Source organism: Phasianus colchicus, chromosome 5 (assembly GCF_987193195.1).
Source record: "Phasianus colchicus chromosome 5, bPhaCol1.hap1.1, whole genome shotgun sequence".
In the NCBI taxonomy this organism is placed as follows: domain Eukaryota; kingdom Metazoa; phylum Chordata; class Aves; order Galliformes; family Phasianidae; genus Phasianus; species Phasianus colchicus.
This window is the reverse complement of record NC_143440.1, coordinates 46,317,436-46,333,781: the sequence shown is the minus strand read 5'-3', so window position 1 is coordinate 46,333,781 and position 16,346 is coordinate 46,317,436. Positions and strand designations below refer to the sequence as shown.

General features: G+C 38.3%; 1 protein-coding gene across 2 annotated transcripts in view; it reads left to right on the top strand.

Annotated features, from left to right (window-relative positions):
- The window catches only part of BTBD7 (BTB domain containing 7), a 50,070-nt gene that overhangs the window by 7,661 nt on the left and 26,063 nt on the right, over window positions 1–16,346 (top strand). For both annotated transcript variants that reach the window (XM_031593064.2, XM_031593063.2), the window contains exons 2-3: window positions 9,003–9,188; window positions 13,788–14,867. In XM_031593064.2, coding sequence (XP_031448924.2) covers window positions 9,107–9,188; window positions 13,788–14,867 — 1,162 coding nt within the window. In that variant the 5' untranslated portion in view covers window positions 9,003–9,106. The remainder of the gene's footprint in view (window positions 1–9,002; window positions 9,189–13,787; window positions 14,868–16,346) is intronic.

Sequence of the window (16,346 nt, the reverse complement as noted above, 5' to 3'; positions counted from 1 at the left end):
TTGAAGTATTTAGCATAGGAAAAATTTTTTGCATCAGATGTTGTTAGATAAATGTTAGGCGTTGAAGTCAGTGTGGCTTTTAATTTTTTCCTTGATTTAAAAAAAAAGCCCAACTAAGACTTTTAAGTATGCAAGCTTTTCAATAGCTGTTTAAAATCTTATGTACAGCAATATTTGTATTGTGATTTGTACAAACAGGTGTGAGATCACCACCTAAGTTGTGTTTTGGTACTTGAAAAATATCTAGGGAGGGGAAAAAAGAAATTTAAAATAGCTTGTAGGTTTGACCTGGAATATCAGACTTCCTCAAAGCATCATTAGTCTGTAAGCAGCTGACAAGCTCTCAGATGAACTGTACACAGTATTTATGCAGTAATTAACTCATCTTTATATTGCTGCCTGCTTCAATGTGTAGATGTGGAAGAGGCTGCCATGGGTTGTTAAGAAATGGGAGAAGAGGTAGCATGGTAATGCCAAAACCTGAGCCTTGGAAACAGCAGGGGAGGGTTCTGACTCTGCAGCAGGGCCAGGTGAGTCACTTGTGGAGACTGAGCCTGAGGTCAGAGAATTAAATCAATGACTGTGAGGACTGAGCTTTGCGTAGCTGTGAGGCAGCATAATAGCAATTGTTTGCTCTCTCTGTATTGATAGCTGTGTCTTGTTACAGTTGTGGCTGACTATCAGACAGACTTGCAGAACTCTTTATTTTTTAATTCTGCATTACCTGTCACTCCCTGAGATAGTTGTGTGATGGATCAGCCATCTGAAATGACTTGTTCTGGGATCAGGTAAGCCCTGTTTGAAGGGAAGCAGGAAAACTGCTTGACTGGAAGAGAAGAATGAGGAAAGGTATGGCTCCCTGTTTGCTTGATTGCAGTGGTAGTGCTGGATCATGTGGGTGTCAAGATCTGATGGGCAGGGGGGCCTTGAAGAAAAAAAAAAGCTGCCCTGTCCCCATCCAATGAGACATCTTCAGCAATGGTTGCTACCTGAAGGGCTATTAACCACAGCCTGGCTGAGAAGAACAAACTGTACAGGTACAGAACAAAAGTACAGGCCAAAGGAGAAGTTGTGGTTCAACCAACTTGATTGACATTTTATAAGTGAAGCACTTCCATAGTGAGTCCTTCCAGTAGTCAGCACTGCATACCTCACTGTTTTCTGCTAGCTCTGCCGTAGGTTTGCAGACAACTTGAGGGAAATCTTTCTTCCTTCTAATTTCTTAAGAGCTATGTAGTTTAAAAAAAAAAAAGTGTTCTTGTAATTGCTTTCATTAAGATGTTTAAATTTAGAGTGACAGATGATTGAATGGGGACAAGTGGCAGAACTTGAAGGGCAGAGCTACTTGCAGCTGCAGCAGAGGATCAAAAACTAGCATGGTCCTGTCAGGTCCCTGATGTGGGTTATGTTGCTTCAGAAATGTTCCCCAGAAGGAAAAGGGGACAACTCTGCTGTAGGAATGAGCGCATGGCATTGGGAATGCTTATGTTTGAAGGTTGTGCCAATTAGTCAAACTAGATGTTATGTTTGGCTATGGGGAGCAGGAAGGCTTCTGATTACTACTTGTTCTTCTTACCTCCTGTGATGGCATTTTGATCGTTCAGGAAAGTGGTACAGGGAACTTGCCATGCTGGGGAGGAGAACCCCATAGAAGAGATTTCTCTTATTTGGTTGCTGACAAGACGGAGGAGCTTCATGAAGATGGCAATAGTAGCTGAGGTGAGTGCTGCTGAAGAAATGTGTGTGGAACCACAGTATCAGTGAATCACCTTATTTATTTTCATGTACATCATCTTGTGTGTTTTGAATCAAGAATGAGCCTGTTTTGGCTGGAGCTGATACTTGTTGTGGTTTGTGACTGTTACTGTAGAAACTCTACTTAAGCAGCAGTTGAAATGGCAGTTTTACAACTGTGCTTTAATCCTTTTCTGAACAAGAAAAAAATCAACGTTTTTTTTTTTAACAAAATACTTGATGCATGTCATCAAATGGACTAGGCTCAATTACTTCTTGAGTTCCTTACCAGGTTCTTGTGTTCCTCCTTCCAGCTTTTATATTGTAAATAAGTGAATCCATTAGTCCCTAAAAGCATAAGAAATGGTGTTAGCAATTGGTGCTACAAACCTCTGTTATATCAAAAAGCAAAAGCTGCGAAGGGAAGCGTGCTGCTGTGTAAGAACAAAAAGATATGCAGGAAGGATGGCTCTCAGAACAAAGTAATGGGAGTATATTGAGATGAATGTAGAGGAAATTCTTTTGAATGAATGGCAATATTATCAATGGCATTTTTGGTCACAGGAGAAAGACTGCAGTGGAAGTACTTGAGATTCTGTCACCAAATATCTCATACAGGCATGTGCAGGAAGGAATATGATAATGCAGAAACACTGAAGGAGTGAGGAATGATGCTGTTAGTGGTTGTAAGCAGCAGAAATATTGCAAGAAAGAAACTGTAACTGTACAGTGGCTGACCAGTAGGATCATTTGTTGATTGTAGCCAAAATAAGACTATAGAGACAACCTGTGAGCTGACTTAGAAATGGAATCTATTCACATTGGAAGGCCAACTGGTATGTGGGGCCAAGATTTTCAGTCTCCTTTGTGATGCTGGAGTTATTGTTTGGCAAACCGTAGGTGGAGTCATCACCAGAGGCTTCTGTTCCTGGTAAAGCTGTGGGATTTAATGAGGGGCTGTGATCAAAGAGTGCTGTTTTTGAAGGCAAAATGAAAATGACAAATTGTAAAAAAGACAGGTGCTGCTTGCTTGTTTTATCAAAGCAGATAGAAGCTGAGCATAGCGTTTCAGATGGCCTTATTAGTAATCTTGTTATACTCTCAGAGGAATTGTACTGAATGTGAACTGTGAGTTAGATTTATAGGCACTGTTGTGTACAGGAAGCTCCCAGATGCTCATTCAGAGTGAATGGCTGGCTCTCTGTGAAATAACTGGGCTCGGAAAAGAGGGAAAACATCTCCAGTAGGAGGAGACTGTAGGGTATATCCCACTGAGATGGTACTTGATGTGAAGCAGCAGCACTGAAATCTGGAGATGGATCTTCCATATGGTTGGGGTTTGAGCCAAGATTTCCTTGCCTTAGTAGACTTGCTAATTTAAAACAGCATCTTGTGTTCTAAGTGGGTCACAGCTCGAGCAAGAGAAGGAATTCCCTTTCTGAATGGAACAAGGATCTTTATAGGGAAGTCTCAAAGAATAAAAGAAAAGAACTATAAATTGTGAAAACTATACAGGTTACCTGCTGTTTCTCACAAAGAGCACCAAGCCATTGACAGATCGGCTACTTGACTAAAAACATTTTGAAATACAATGCGTAAAGATTTTTACCTTTGTTCCCCTGCTGCCTTTTCTGTGGAGGAAGAAGTCTCTCCCAGAGGAGGTGACTGAGGATACCTTTTATGTGTACCGTTGCTCTAGAGGATAGGCAGCTGGAAGTTACTGCCTGGCAAGATAATTGAATGCTGTTTAGAACTTGGGTAGATGTGATAAAGCTTAATCTATTTACTTCCTTCTCTTTTAAAAATAAAAAAGTTGTTCACCGTATGTATTTTGAAAGTCTTTTAGATTCTTCAAAGTGTAACATGATGTTATGTCAAAGTAACATGCAGTTATTCTAGATGGGCGAAAATGAATTCTTCTAACTTTCTCTGTAAATAGGCATGTTTATGTCTAATTACTCTGTTCAGTGATATTGATAAAGATCTGATGAATGGGATTTTTGATTTTTTTTATCTTTAACTTTATGCTGGTCTGAATTGTGCTAATGTTCCTTTCAAGTGAATTTCTAAAAGTAGGAAGTCTGTTAAGAATACAAACAGTTATTTTACTTCAAGAGACTGTGAGTTCTTGCTGATTTTGCTAAAAAAAGCATTTTGAATTGAACTTACAGAATGTCAGGGAAGTCTGCAGTGAGAATATCATCAGCCGGAATAGGCTTGCAACAGAACTGGTAGGTGCTTGCAACCAACTGGAAGGATGTATAGAGATCATATATGTATATATATATGTGTGTGTGTGTGTATATATATATATATAAAATATTTAAGTTGCTTGGGAGGAATTTCCTGTTACATGTGGTGTTACACTACTGTGATTTGGTTAGTCTATGTTGTTTTAAGTGCTGGAACATCTTTGATATCCCTTTTGAATACAGTGTGTTGATGTCCAATATCTCTGTTCATAATCTGACCTGTTGCTAGCTGCAGATGACGTAACTTAATTGTTTCTGGGATGTGACCCGGTCATATTGTGCTCTGAATTGCTTTGCTGATCGTAAAAAGTCTACTTTGAACACCATAAAGATAGTACTGAAAAGATAGCTTTTTTTCTGTGTTTACAACTGCTAACATGCTTCTCAGAGTTTTCTTTTTTCTCTTGGGTGTGCATATCTCCAAGGCTACATGCTATTGTACTTTATTTGAATATAATTATTCTAATTTATGCTCCCATTCGCCAGAGGACATAGCACAGGTTATATTTTTTTCTAAAGCTCAGCACTGTTAGTCTGGATAGGTCAGGAAATAAAAGGCTAGGACTACTTTTCCTTCCTGGGTATGCATAGTACTTTATGAAAAAGCAAGCACTTTAAAATTCAGCTTTAATTAAGGGTTCTGTGGTAGCTGGAACGCATTATTTGATACAAAGAACATCCAATGCAGTTGCTTTTGCAGTCTGGTTATATCTGCTTTTTCTTGCCTTTTTGTGCATGTAACTGCTGATGTGGCTTAAGTTCTGGTGTTTTGCTTAACAGAGTTTTTTCTTTCCTATCTGGTAAATAATACTTTTCTAGTTTCAAATAATGAACAGTATCCATTCCTTGCTTTTGTACAGTACTAAACCACAGTAGAATCTTTCAGATGTATTAGCTACATCCCACTATCATCTGTATATTTTGTGTAACGGTAAAGGTAGATTGCTTGACTAGTTTAGAAATAAATATCAAACAGGAGTCTGTAAGGATTTGCATGTGTGTCAGACTATGGACAACTAGTCCTTCAACATTTCAGTTGTTCAAAATTTCCCTTGTACAAAGACTGCATTTTCAGCAGGATCAGGAGGTGAAAGACTAGTGGGATTATGCTATGATCACTTCGGAGCCATAGGGCACAATATGCTTCTAACTTGCTTGATTTGCTGGATTTTAAGGTACAAAATACTCTAGGGAAGTCTTCCAATATCCAGGCGTCTGTTTGTGCAGTACATGATTAGATTTAAAGGAGGCACAAGAAATTTTGGCATACGTAAATTAGCAGAATGACTGACAGTAGTGCCTATTTTGCTGAAATGCTTTTCATTCCTTCTTCACTGAAACCCAGTATGTTTGGTTTTTCTTCTTATTTACAAATTTATATGATCATTTATGTATGTATATTTTTACATTTATACAGCTTTATCACTATTTTTACGTTGTCCTTTATTTTGTAAAATTAAGTGGTGTATTTGAATTTTAGTGAGTGAGTTCATTCTGTATGATACAATCCTGGGTGTACTGTGTGACAGTGCACTTGTGGCAAGCCCTTACATAACACTGTTTTATATACTGGATGTTTTAGGTGCTGTTCCTGGTGTTCACACTTTTGGAGAATTGAGATAGATATTCAGTGCCTGAGTTTACAAAACAGTAATAGTATCAGACTGTTCTGTCTATTTCTTGATTGTGATCTTTGTCCATCTTTTGGGTAGAGTCAGCGGAAGCAGATATAAAACATTAACTTCAAACCTGAGACTTATTTGCACATATTGAATGTTTGGCAGTCAAAACAAAACCTTTTTTCTTTTTTTATTTTCAATTCCTAGGCTCTTTACCATGTTAGGAAGAGAAGTGTTAACTTTTTTTTTGTCCATCTAATGGACAAGTTATCATATCACAGCTGAACGCTGAAGCAGGAAATAGAATGGCAATGGCTTTATTGTAGGACTCCATCCAAATGAACCAAGTCCAATTTTAGCTGAGAAAAAGAGAAGCTGTTGAGCTATATACCCAGCATACCCAGGATACCTGCCCTTATTTGTAAGACAGTTGGAATTGGAACTGAAAGGCTACTCTTATCTCCACAAAGCTTGTACTAAATGCAACTAATTTCATATGGGAATGGATGTAAATTCTACACAACATAATCTGTGTGAGTATACAGATCAGCTGGGTGAGTTGCTGCTCTGATGAAGTCATTTTCTGTGTGGTTTTCCTTAAATCTGTGAGAATTCTCATTTATAGAGAAGAGGTCTGCATCTGTATGGGTATCATCATTCTAGAATAACTAGCTTATTTCTATACAGGAGGGAGGAGAGAAGTATGAATAAGACTGAACTGATCCTACAGCTTGTCTGCGGAGATTTGCTGATGTTGTTGTCTGTTTTGTGATGAGGGCGTTAAGCGCACCCTCAGTAAGTTTGCAAATGACACCAAGTTGGCTGGAAGTGTCGATCTGCCTGGGGGTAGTGAGGCCCTGCAGAGGGATCTGGACAGGCTGGAGACCTGGGCTGAAGCCAATGGGATGAGGTTCAACAAGGCCAGATGCCGGGTCCTGCACTTTGGCTACAACAACCCCAGACAACACTACAGGCTTGGGGCAGAGTGGCTGGAAGACTGCATAGAGGAAACGGACCTGGGGGTATTGTTTGATTTTTGGCTGAACGTGAGCCAGCAGTGTGCCCAGGTGGCCAAGAAGGCCAATGGCATCCTGGCTTGCATCAGAAACAGTGTTGCCAGAAGGAACAGGGAAGTGATTGTCCCCCTGTACTCAGTTCTGTGGGTACAGAACCTCACCTCGAGTACTGTGTCCAGTTTTGGGCCCCTTAATGCAAGAAAGACATTGAGGCCTGAGAGCGGGTTCAAAGAAGGGCGACAAAGCTGGTGAGGGGTCTGGAGCACAGCCCTGATGAGGAGTGGCTGAAGGAGCTGGGATTGTTCAGTCTGGAGAAGAGGAGGCTCAGGGGAGACCTTATTGCTCTCCATAACTTCCTGAAGGGAGGTTGTAGTGAGCTGGGGGTCAGACTCTTCTCTCATGTAACTGGCAATAGGACTAGAGGGAATGGCTTCAAGCTGCACTAGGGGAGATTTAAGCTGGATGTTAGGAAATACTACTTCTCTGAAAGGGTGGTCAGGCACTGGAATGGGCTGCCCAGGGAGGTGGTGGAGTCACCGACCCTGGAGGTGTTCAAGGAACGTTTGGATTTTGTGTTGAGGGAAATGGTTTACTAAGAACTATTGGTGATAGGTGGTTGGACTGGATGATCTTGTAGGTCTTTTCCAGTGTCAGTGTTTCTGTGATTCTGTGTATGTTCTGGTTTCAATTTCATACTGAACAGTCTTACTATACCAGGAGAAAGGCATTTTATCTTTCTCAACCTGTGAACTGAATCTGCTTACAGACCAGGCCAGAAGGACCAGGTTGTAAGCAGTTGGCACCTAAGATACAGGATCACCCACTTTGTGCTTCAGCAAGCCTGTGGTTGGTCTGCAGTTGTCAATGTGCAGTGTTGGTAGAACTGCTGTACTGTTGGGATTATCTTTTGCCTTTTTGGAATTTAGATAGCAGAAACAGACTACAACTTTGTGAGGCAGACCTGGACTATAAGCCCTTTCACAGTAGGGATTCTGCACATATGTCATATCTAGTGTGAGGCATCGTGGTTCTTTCTGAAAATACTTGCTGACCACAGAAATAACACATGGCCTCCTGGGAACATCATTCTTAGGCAGCAGATAGCTGGAAATAATGCATCCCTGTTGTACTTGATAATGCATCACTCCTATGCCAATATATCATCTAAACCCTTCCTCTTCATGTAAACAACACTCAAGTCCCATGATGCTTGTTTTGATCCCACCCCTTGCTTAAAGCAATTTGCAGCCTCTCCTGGCCTATCACTTTCTGCTCCTCGCAATCTTTTCTTCATGATGCATTTGTATCTGAGATGCCAGGTGTGCTTCTAATTAGCATCATATGTCACCTCTCCAGCAGAACGAAAACTCCCACTTCTAGGTCATACCAGAAATAAATGAGTTATTAAGGTAGGGAGAGGAGATGAGGTGTGGTGCTGCAGCTTCCTTGAAACACTACTCTTGCACGGGATGTAGCTGTGTGGTTTGGCAAACTGGAGGTGCATGGAGAAAGTTGGTAGCATACAGGAGGTGTGGCAACACCTGTAACGCCATGGTGGAATGTAGCTGTGTGTTCACTGTTAAATCTAAAGGGAATTGAGCCTATACTAAGAACTTCTCAGACTCAGTATTTCTCTTCCTAATCTGTACGTTTGTGTTCTGGTTGGGGTGCATGTGTTCAGTTGATTGAAAAGGTGCTTTTCAGTGATAGTTTTTACTTCTATAGTATCAGTGTTTTGTCACAGTTAATATAAGAAATTAGAAAGTTTGTATATGTGACACAAGTCCTTGTTCAAGTTACTTCAGCATTGACTTGTGTTTTCAATTGCCTAATAAAAGGTTAGAATCTAGATAATGGGCAAATTATTGCTTTTTCAAAATTATTATTTACCTATTTCTTAGGCACAAGTTCTGACTTGAGAAGTAGAACTGAAAGAGAGATACGTGACCAGAGTGAAATCCAAGTTCACCTGGAAGCAGTACTGATGGTATAACCCTCAACAAATAGGCTTATTCCACTTTTTCAGTCAGAATGTTTGAACTTTGTTTTTTTATAACAATGTATAAATGCATCAGTGTGCACAAGAAGTCTACCTTGGTATAGTTAAAGGAGCAAGTTCAGTCTAGACCATCTCCTGCTTTGAAATCTAATTAGCTAAAAGCTTGATAACAATCCTGTTCCTAGTTCAGAATGACAATACTGAATTGTCAATCATTTGGAAATTGCAGAATTCAGGAGAAACATATCTTTGAATTTAACTTTTTGTTGGAAGGATTAAATCTTTAAAATAAAACCTCACTTTATACGTGCTGGAGGCTGAGTTTGTTTCATCCAGAATGTGTAATATTAAAACAAAGTAACTTCTTGGTTTTGTTTTTCAGAAATGGAGGAACAAAATGCTGGATCTGGGACTGAGGACTTATAAAGGATTATGGGATTATACATTGAAGAGCCAGCAGGCGGAATGCCTGAGTGACTGAAGAAAATGGGTGCTAATGCATCTAACTACCCTCACTCATGTTCCCCAAGAGTAGGGGGAAATTCACAGGCGCAACAGACATTCATAGGTAACTTCTCAGTTATCTTGTTGCTTATGTAAATGGGTTGCTGGATTGCATATGTACTGTATTTGGATTTCTTGCAGTGACACTATGCAGTTCTAATTTTCTAGGTCATCAGCTTATATCTGCTCAAGCTTAGTAGTGCATGAAATTTGGTACTGTCCAATATCTGTTTAACCTACGTAGGCAATAAGTTGATCTGCCAGTTGCTAGTAAACAGATGTCAGATTATTTATAAGTAAGTGTTTATAGATAATTCAGTCATAGAAGGAAGACTAGCACATGTGATTTTTTTCATTCTTCCTCAGATGTTCTGTGCAATGTTCTCTAAGCACAGAACACTCCTGATCCTCAGTACTCACTGTAGTATTGGTAGTGTTTGTAGGAGGAGAGGAGATGACTTATCATCAGAAAGGTTCCTCTAGTAATAAACCTGTTAAAGTAACTGGCAATCTTGAAGACAACTTTTTCTGCCCTTCTCCTGTTTGTGGTAGCTGGAGTGAGGAGAGGAGAGTTACTTATTTTCCTAACCGCCTCATTTACAAGGAAAGGTTCTGCTTAGCTAGAAACTTCACAAAGCTCTTAAGAAATTATTTAGTCATCCCAGTCATAACTGGGGCAGCTACCAGCTTTATATGCTGCTCAGTCTAGCAAAAAAAGACTTCAGTGTAGATCTAAGTACTGTCATGATATAAATAATAAATAGTTAAGTGATGAATCTAAAAGGCACTATTTCAAAAGACAATCTTTTTTTAAAAGAAAAACAAAAACCCACCCTGACAGACTGAAGAATGATCTTTGTTGTAAATAACATAAATACTTTATAAATGCTTTCCTCCTTTATGCCTTGCCTTGCAACAGTGAATCAGTACTTAATAATATGCAGTGACTCTTCTTAATCACCACTGAAAGAACAGTAGCGTCCTTAGCAGAGAGAAATTTACTTGCTTTGTAACTTGTGTTTTGTTTTATCATCTCGGCCTTTGTATCATTCCAAAATTTTAGAGATCTGAGTAGAGGTCAGCACACAAGCTATTTTATATTTATTTTATATGAAAACTTCTGCTCTGGACAAAAAATTGTGTATGTGTGCTTGTGCTGTGTCAAGGAAGAACTTAAGGCTTTATGTATCTTCGGTGTATTGTAACTAAGAGTAGTAAAATATTTGTCCAATTTGTACGTACATTATTTCTAAAATCACAGCCAAGACTATCACTGAAGTTTTGATTTGCCTTTATATTGAAGAGAAACCCCTTGCAGGTCCAAACAGCTCTTAAGAGGGGAAAGTTCCAAAGGTTTTGTTAAATTCCATAGCAAATTTGTCTGTTTGTATGTGGAAGCTTTTGGTAATGCTCCTCAGTATTAAACCCCAGATAGAAACCTATTATTTAGTATTTCACAAAGCAATTTCTCTGTAGGTTACAGATCCATAGGAGTTGAGTCTTTTTTTGATAAAGGTTAAGAGCATGTCGTTGTTTCCTTTTAGGCAGTGAAAAATGAGTGTTCTGATTTATTAAAATAATAAAACAAAAATTCTTCATGGTAATTTTCTGATGCTACAGTGGGACTTCTGCACGTGCCCTAGTAAAGTAACTGCTCTTTATGTAACATTGGCAAGTATCCCATTGTCCTGCTTTGTGGTCATTGGCTTTTTTTTGAATCTTGTTTGAATAGATGGTTTGTTGTAGCTCTCAATAGAAAATAGTTTTGTCCTAAAATTGGCTGAGATTTTAATCACTTGTGAGAATAACCATGCTTTTTCTCTGCATGAACTTTTTCAGATTTTTCTCTATGTAGTAGGCACTAGATCTGCTTAGTGCCCAAAAGCAGAACTGGAAATATGAGAATTGGTGTTGTAAGAGCTCAAAGTGCATCAATATTTCAGTTTTAGCAAAAGCTTACTAGTTAATCTCTTGCTGTTTGTCTACAGCATTCAGATTTCACACCATTTTCTAGGGCGGTACATCTGTTCAAGATGTTAAAAACTAATTATAGAGCTGTATTTAAAAATAAATGTGTTGGCATGCGAAGGACTAGACAAATCCTGTTATTCATTGTCAAATGCCCAAGTAGTTTCTCTTAGGAGTCATCCGTTTCTTGTAAGTATTATCTGTTCAAAACTAAGTATGATGTAGGGGCTTTTATAACGTTTAATAGATTACTCCCCACTACTATAATAAAAGGTAGCAATTTTTTTACTTCCTAATTCTAATCCTGCCTTCTGAAGGAATAAAGGGAGGCCAGAAGATTCAGAGCTTTCTCTGATAGATACTGAATCACCAATTATTGAAGTACTGGAAAGACTGTGCTGATGTATCTCTTCTGCTTCTGGCAAAAAGCAGCTGTGGTGACAGCTGTATTAGCAGCACTGCTTTATCTGATTGTAGGGATTAATAGTGCTGCTTGCAGTAATTCTGAAGTGAAATCCTGAGTGTATCCTGGGGTATGCAGAGGTTTGAGTGATATTGTAGCATCTTGTAATGATTCGAGCATAAGTAATGCTTGATGGCAGCCTTCAGGGAGGAGAAATTGAGACTTCTGGTGTCCTAGTTCTTGTTCAGCAGAACGTAAGGGAATATTGTACATATTCAGATTCACTGTTGGAATCCAAAATACTTAATGATGAGCTGTTCCTCAGAACAGGATCATCATAGAATGTTCAAAGTGTGGTTACACTTCTATTGTGAAATGTAATCCATGCTTTTTCAGTGGAGCAGAAATTCTAGGCTCATCTCAACAGGAAACTGATTCTCCTTATTTCTATTGTAATATCTAGTATATCATGTGGAGAGAGTGTTTATGGTGAATTTTGCAGTATGATCTCTTTGTCAAAGCAGTTCCAAGTTACTGATATATTCCTTTAAATTGATTTGAATGTCTCGAAATTTCAGTGTTTAATGACATGTTGCTTGATTGAGCAAAACTTACTGTAGCATGACTAAAATTTTCTTTCCTCAAAATTACAAAGGCCACTTCCCCAAACTTTCACTAATAAATGAATTGTAAATCTATTAGATTGGGATGATCTGGGGGAGTTTTACTTAAATTGATTTAAAAGTCAATGTATAGCTTACTTAAAATTATTGAGGCTTAAGTAAGAAGACAATCTACTGAAATCTTAACTTGCTAGATTTGCCATGTTCTCTAATACAACTTTGAATTGCTCCTGTTTTATTCCAGCTTCATGAAAGTATTTCAAATAATGTGGTAACTAAGAGCACCATATATACTTTAACTGGCTGACGCATAACATCACTGCAAGTAGCATCACATCAGATCTGACTGAAACATATGGACCAGAGGGAAGTGGCTGAAAGATGCAGAAGACCACACAAACTATGTAGTGGTTGCATGTGTTTCAATCTTAAAAGCTTCAAAAAGCAAACAAATAGTAAAATTGTTCAAATTTATTAAAAGAAAAAAAAAACTATTGGCTGTTCCCAATGGAAAATTTGACAAATATATTTCGATCAAAATCAATTACAGTGTTATTTATACCATTTGCAAATGTCTTTTTTTTCTTACATTGTCTGGAAGTTGTTGGTTTGTACTTTTTTTTCTACCTGTAAAGTCTGAGTCTTCCACCATCTGTTTTCAGTGAAAATTCTGGAAGTTAAACGAGAAAATAGCCCTGAAATGAGTCACACTTCTTTTTAAACTGCAGATTTTTAACTACTTTAATAAAAATTCAGTTTTAGTAACAATGTGATGTTGTATGTGCTGCTAGCATTGAAGCATCAGCAAAGGTTCTTCTAGTAGAGCAGATCAGATGCAATGCAGATAATGTTGGGGGGGGATCTATTTTTCTTTTCTTTACAACATGATTTACGTGTAAATGAACACTGAGGAAGAATTTATGTGCATTCTTTTAATCATGTAACGCTCCATTTAAAGCAAATCTTTGATAACACAAAGTGGCACAAACTGGCAACTGCTCTGTGTAAGGAGCCCATTTTATGTTTTAACTTTCAGCATTACTTGATAATGCACAGGATTTCTATTTCCTTGTTAAAATTTGGACTGACATTTGATTTATTGTACTTAATTTTCCCAACCACTTTAGTATTGTATTCTCTTACATTGATTTGCAGTATTTTTTTTCTTGTTACTGTATTAGGTATCTAATGCCAAGTATGTTTTTCTGGTTAAAATTATTCTTAATGTTAGAAGAACTGGATTTGGAAATTACTTTGAAAGCTGGGGTGCTACTATTTCATTAAGTTTATTTAAGCTTTTTAAAAAAACTACTTTTTGCTTCTCCTAGAGTTAGTACAATAAACTTGTAATATTATGAGAACAGTTCTCTCTTCCTACTTTGATAAGCATGTGTGTGCCACAGAACTGCATCAACTGGCACTGCCTGGCTCTTCTAATTGAGAAAATTATAAGTTTTAATAATAGATTACTTAGTAACTTTAATAATAAACATAAACTGTACAATAATAAAAACAAAATCAGGCTTTCAAATTGTTTGAATTATCTGATGTGAGGAGAAAGAAAAAGCTGCATAACTTTCAGAGACCCTGATAAACTGTTTGGGTACGACAGACCTTTCTTTTAAATTTAAGGGATAAATGTGTTTAATTTTCCTTTTTTTGCTTTCAGGAACATCATCCTATTCTCATCAAGGTTATGGCTGTGAATCAAAGCTCTATAGCCTTGACCATGGCCACGAGAAACCTCAAGACAAGAAAAAGAAAACCTCTGGCCTTGCCACCCTCAAAAAGAAATTCATTAAGCGTCGGAAATCCAGCCGATCTGCTGATCATGCTAAGCAGATGAGAGAGCTCCTCTCAGGCTGGGATGTCAGAGATGTTAATGCATTAGTAGAAGAATACGAAGGGACGTCAGCCTTAAAGGAACTTTACCTACAAGCTAATTTGGCAAGACCTGAAGCCAGGACGCTACAAAAAGACATGGCTGAACTTTATCAGTACAAATATTGCACCGATGTAGACTTAATATTTCAAGAAACTTGTTTTCCTGTGCATCGTGCAATATTAGCAGCAAGATGTCCGTTTTTTAAGACACTGCTTTCTTCCTCACCAGAATACGGGGCAGAAATAATAATGGACATTAACACAGCTGGCATAGATATGCCTATGTTTTCAGCTTTGTTACACTACCTTTACACAGGAGAGTTTGGCATGGAGGATTCAAGATTCCAGAACGTTGATATTCTTGTGCAGCTTAGTGAAGAGTTTGGAACACCAAATTCATTAGATGTTGACATGCGTGCGCTGTTTGATTACATGTGCTATTATGATGTGGTTCTTAGCTTTTCCTCCAACTCTGACTTAGTTGAAACTTTTGGTGGAAGTCAGAACTGTCTAGAAGAAGAGCTCAGAGCTCACAAAGCTATTATTTCATCACGATCGCCGTTTTTTCGTCATTTGCTGCAGAGGAGAATACGGACTGGTGAAGAAATCACAGACCGAACTCTACGAACTCCAACTAGAATTATATTGGATGAATCTATCATACCAAAAAAATATGCTAAGGTCATCTTGAACTGTATGTATACAGATGTGGTGGACCTCTCAGTTTTGCACTCAAGCCCTTCAGTGGGCAGCTTAAGTGAAGTTCAGGCTCTTGTTGCAGGAAAACTAAACATGACTAGGGCTGAAGAAGCTATGGAGCTTTACCACATAGCACTGTTCTTGGAGTTTAACATGCTTGCACAAGGTAGGTAGTACTGTCCTTTCTGTAGAATAAATAATGTTATTAGAACAGTTTTTTTATCTTACAGTTCACAGAACCATAGAGTGGTCTGGATTGGCAGGGACCTTAAAAATCATCTAGTTCCAACCCGCTTGCTAAGGGCAAGGATGCCTTCCACTAGAGTGGTTAATCATGATCAGGTTAGATATTATCTTCTTCAGGAAAATGTTTATGCTAAATTGTTGAAACTAATTAAGCGGTAAACTTCCACAGTAATCCAAACAGTAGCTTAAAAAAATAAAGGAGGGGAAGAGATTTTTTTCCTCTTCTTCCATTTGAGCAAGTCTGTTTTCTTTACAGTAGCCTTACTTATGTAGCAGCCAGTGAACTGTCAGTGGGTAGTCTTTCTGTTTGCTTTGCCTTCCAGTAATTATCTCCTTTCTTCAGGAGTAAAGGCAGGATGCGCTGAGGGTATTATGCTTGTATACCTCCTGACTTAAGAATGGGAAGAAAGTGAGAAGCACTTGCTTCAGTCTCTGCACTTTGCCCATAATCGGATAAAATAGCCTTCTGCAATGGAACTTGGAGTTCTATTCACTCATATTTCAAGTGCCTCTTCTTTTTCAAAATGTAAATGCACGATAGCTGTAGTCGTCTTTAATTAACATTTAAATAAGGAAGTATAAATAGAAGCTGTCTGTGGGATCCAGGGAGTGTTTCTGACCTGATTCTAAATGCACCTCTGTTAATGTGTCGCTTCCATGCTGGAATTCTACGTGTTAACTGAGGGTGCTGTTGCTGCAGGGTGGGAAAAGTTGAATTTCTTTGAGCATCCCAATTAGCAGAATTAGTGATGTCTGTTCTCATTGAATGGTCCAAACTCTTTCTAAAGTAGCTTACCCTGTAGCCTGATCAGCAGAAGCTATCATTTGCAATGTTTGTATTCACAAAGAATTGAGAAGGCTTGAATGTGTGAAATGCTAGTGTCTTAATCTGCAGTCTTTCATAGAGTGTGTATTTCTGAAAATAAGACCCTTTACTGTATTTGTGGTTTAAAAAAGAAAAACCACAGAATCATCCATTTTCTTTTTGAGGGCCATTAGTTTAAGTCTTGCATTCTAACTGATTTGCACTGTAAGTATGCATAATGAGTCTTGCTGTCAGTAATTGGCAACATAGTTGAGGAAAAGAAACTTTTCCCATCTGTAAGTTGGAGATAATACATCTGTGTTTTTCAGGGAAGAAGAAATGCTATGTGAAGGCTTTTAACTGTAATGAGTGTCATTACCGAAGTATGATATTTCAAATATGTATAGCAAGTTTTGATATTTCTGATCTTTATCAGCTATCAGCTTACAATTCCCTTTTTGTGGCTAAATGAGGTGTGGGGCAGAGGATACAAGAGATCCTTGCTAAGAAAAGGAATTATTTAGCGTTGATACTAAGTGATCTTGCCTGTTGGCAAGCTGTAAACTTAAATTATTGCTTCTGTAGTTTGTGTCA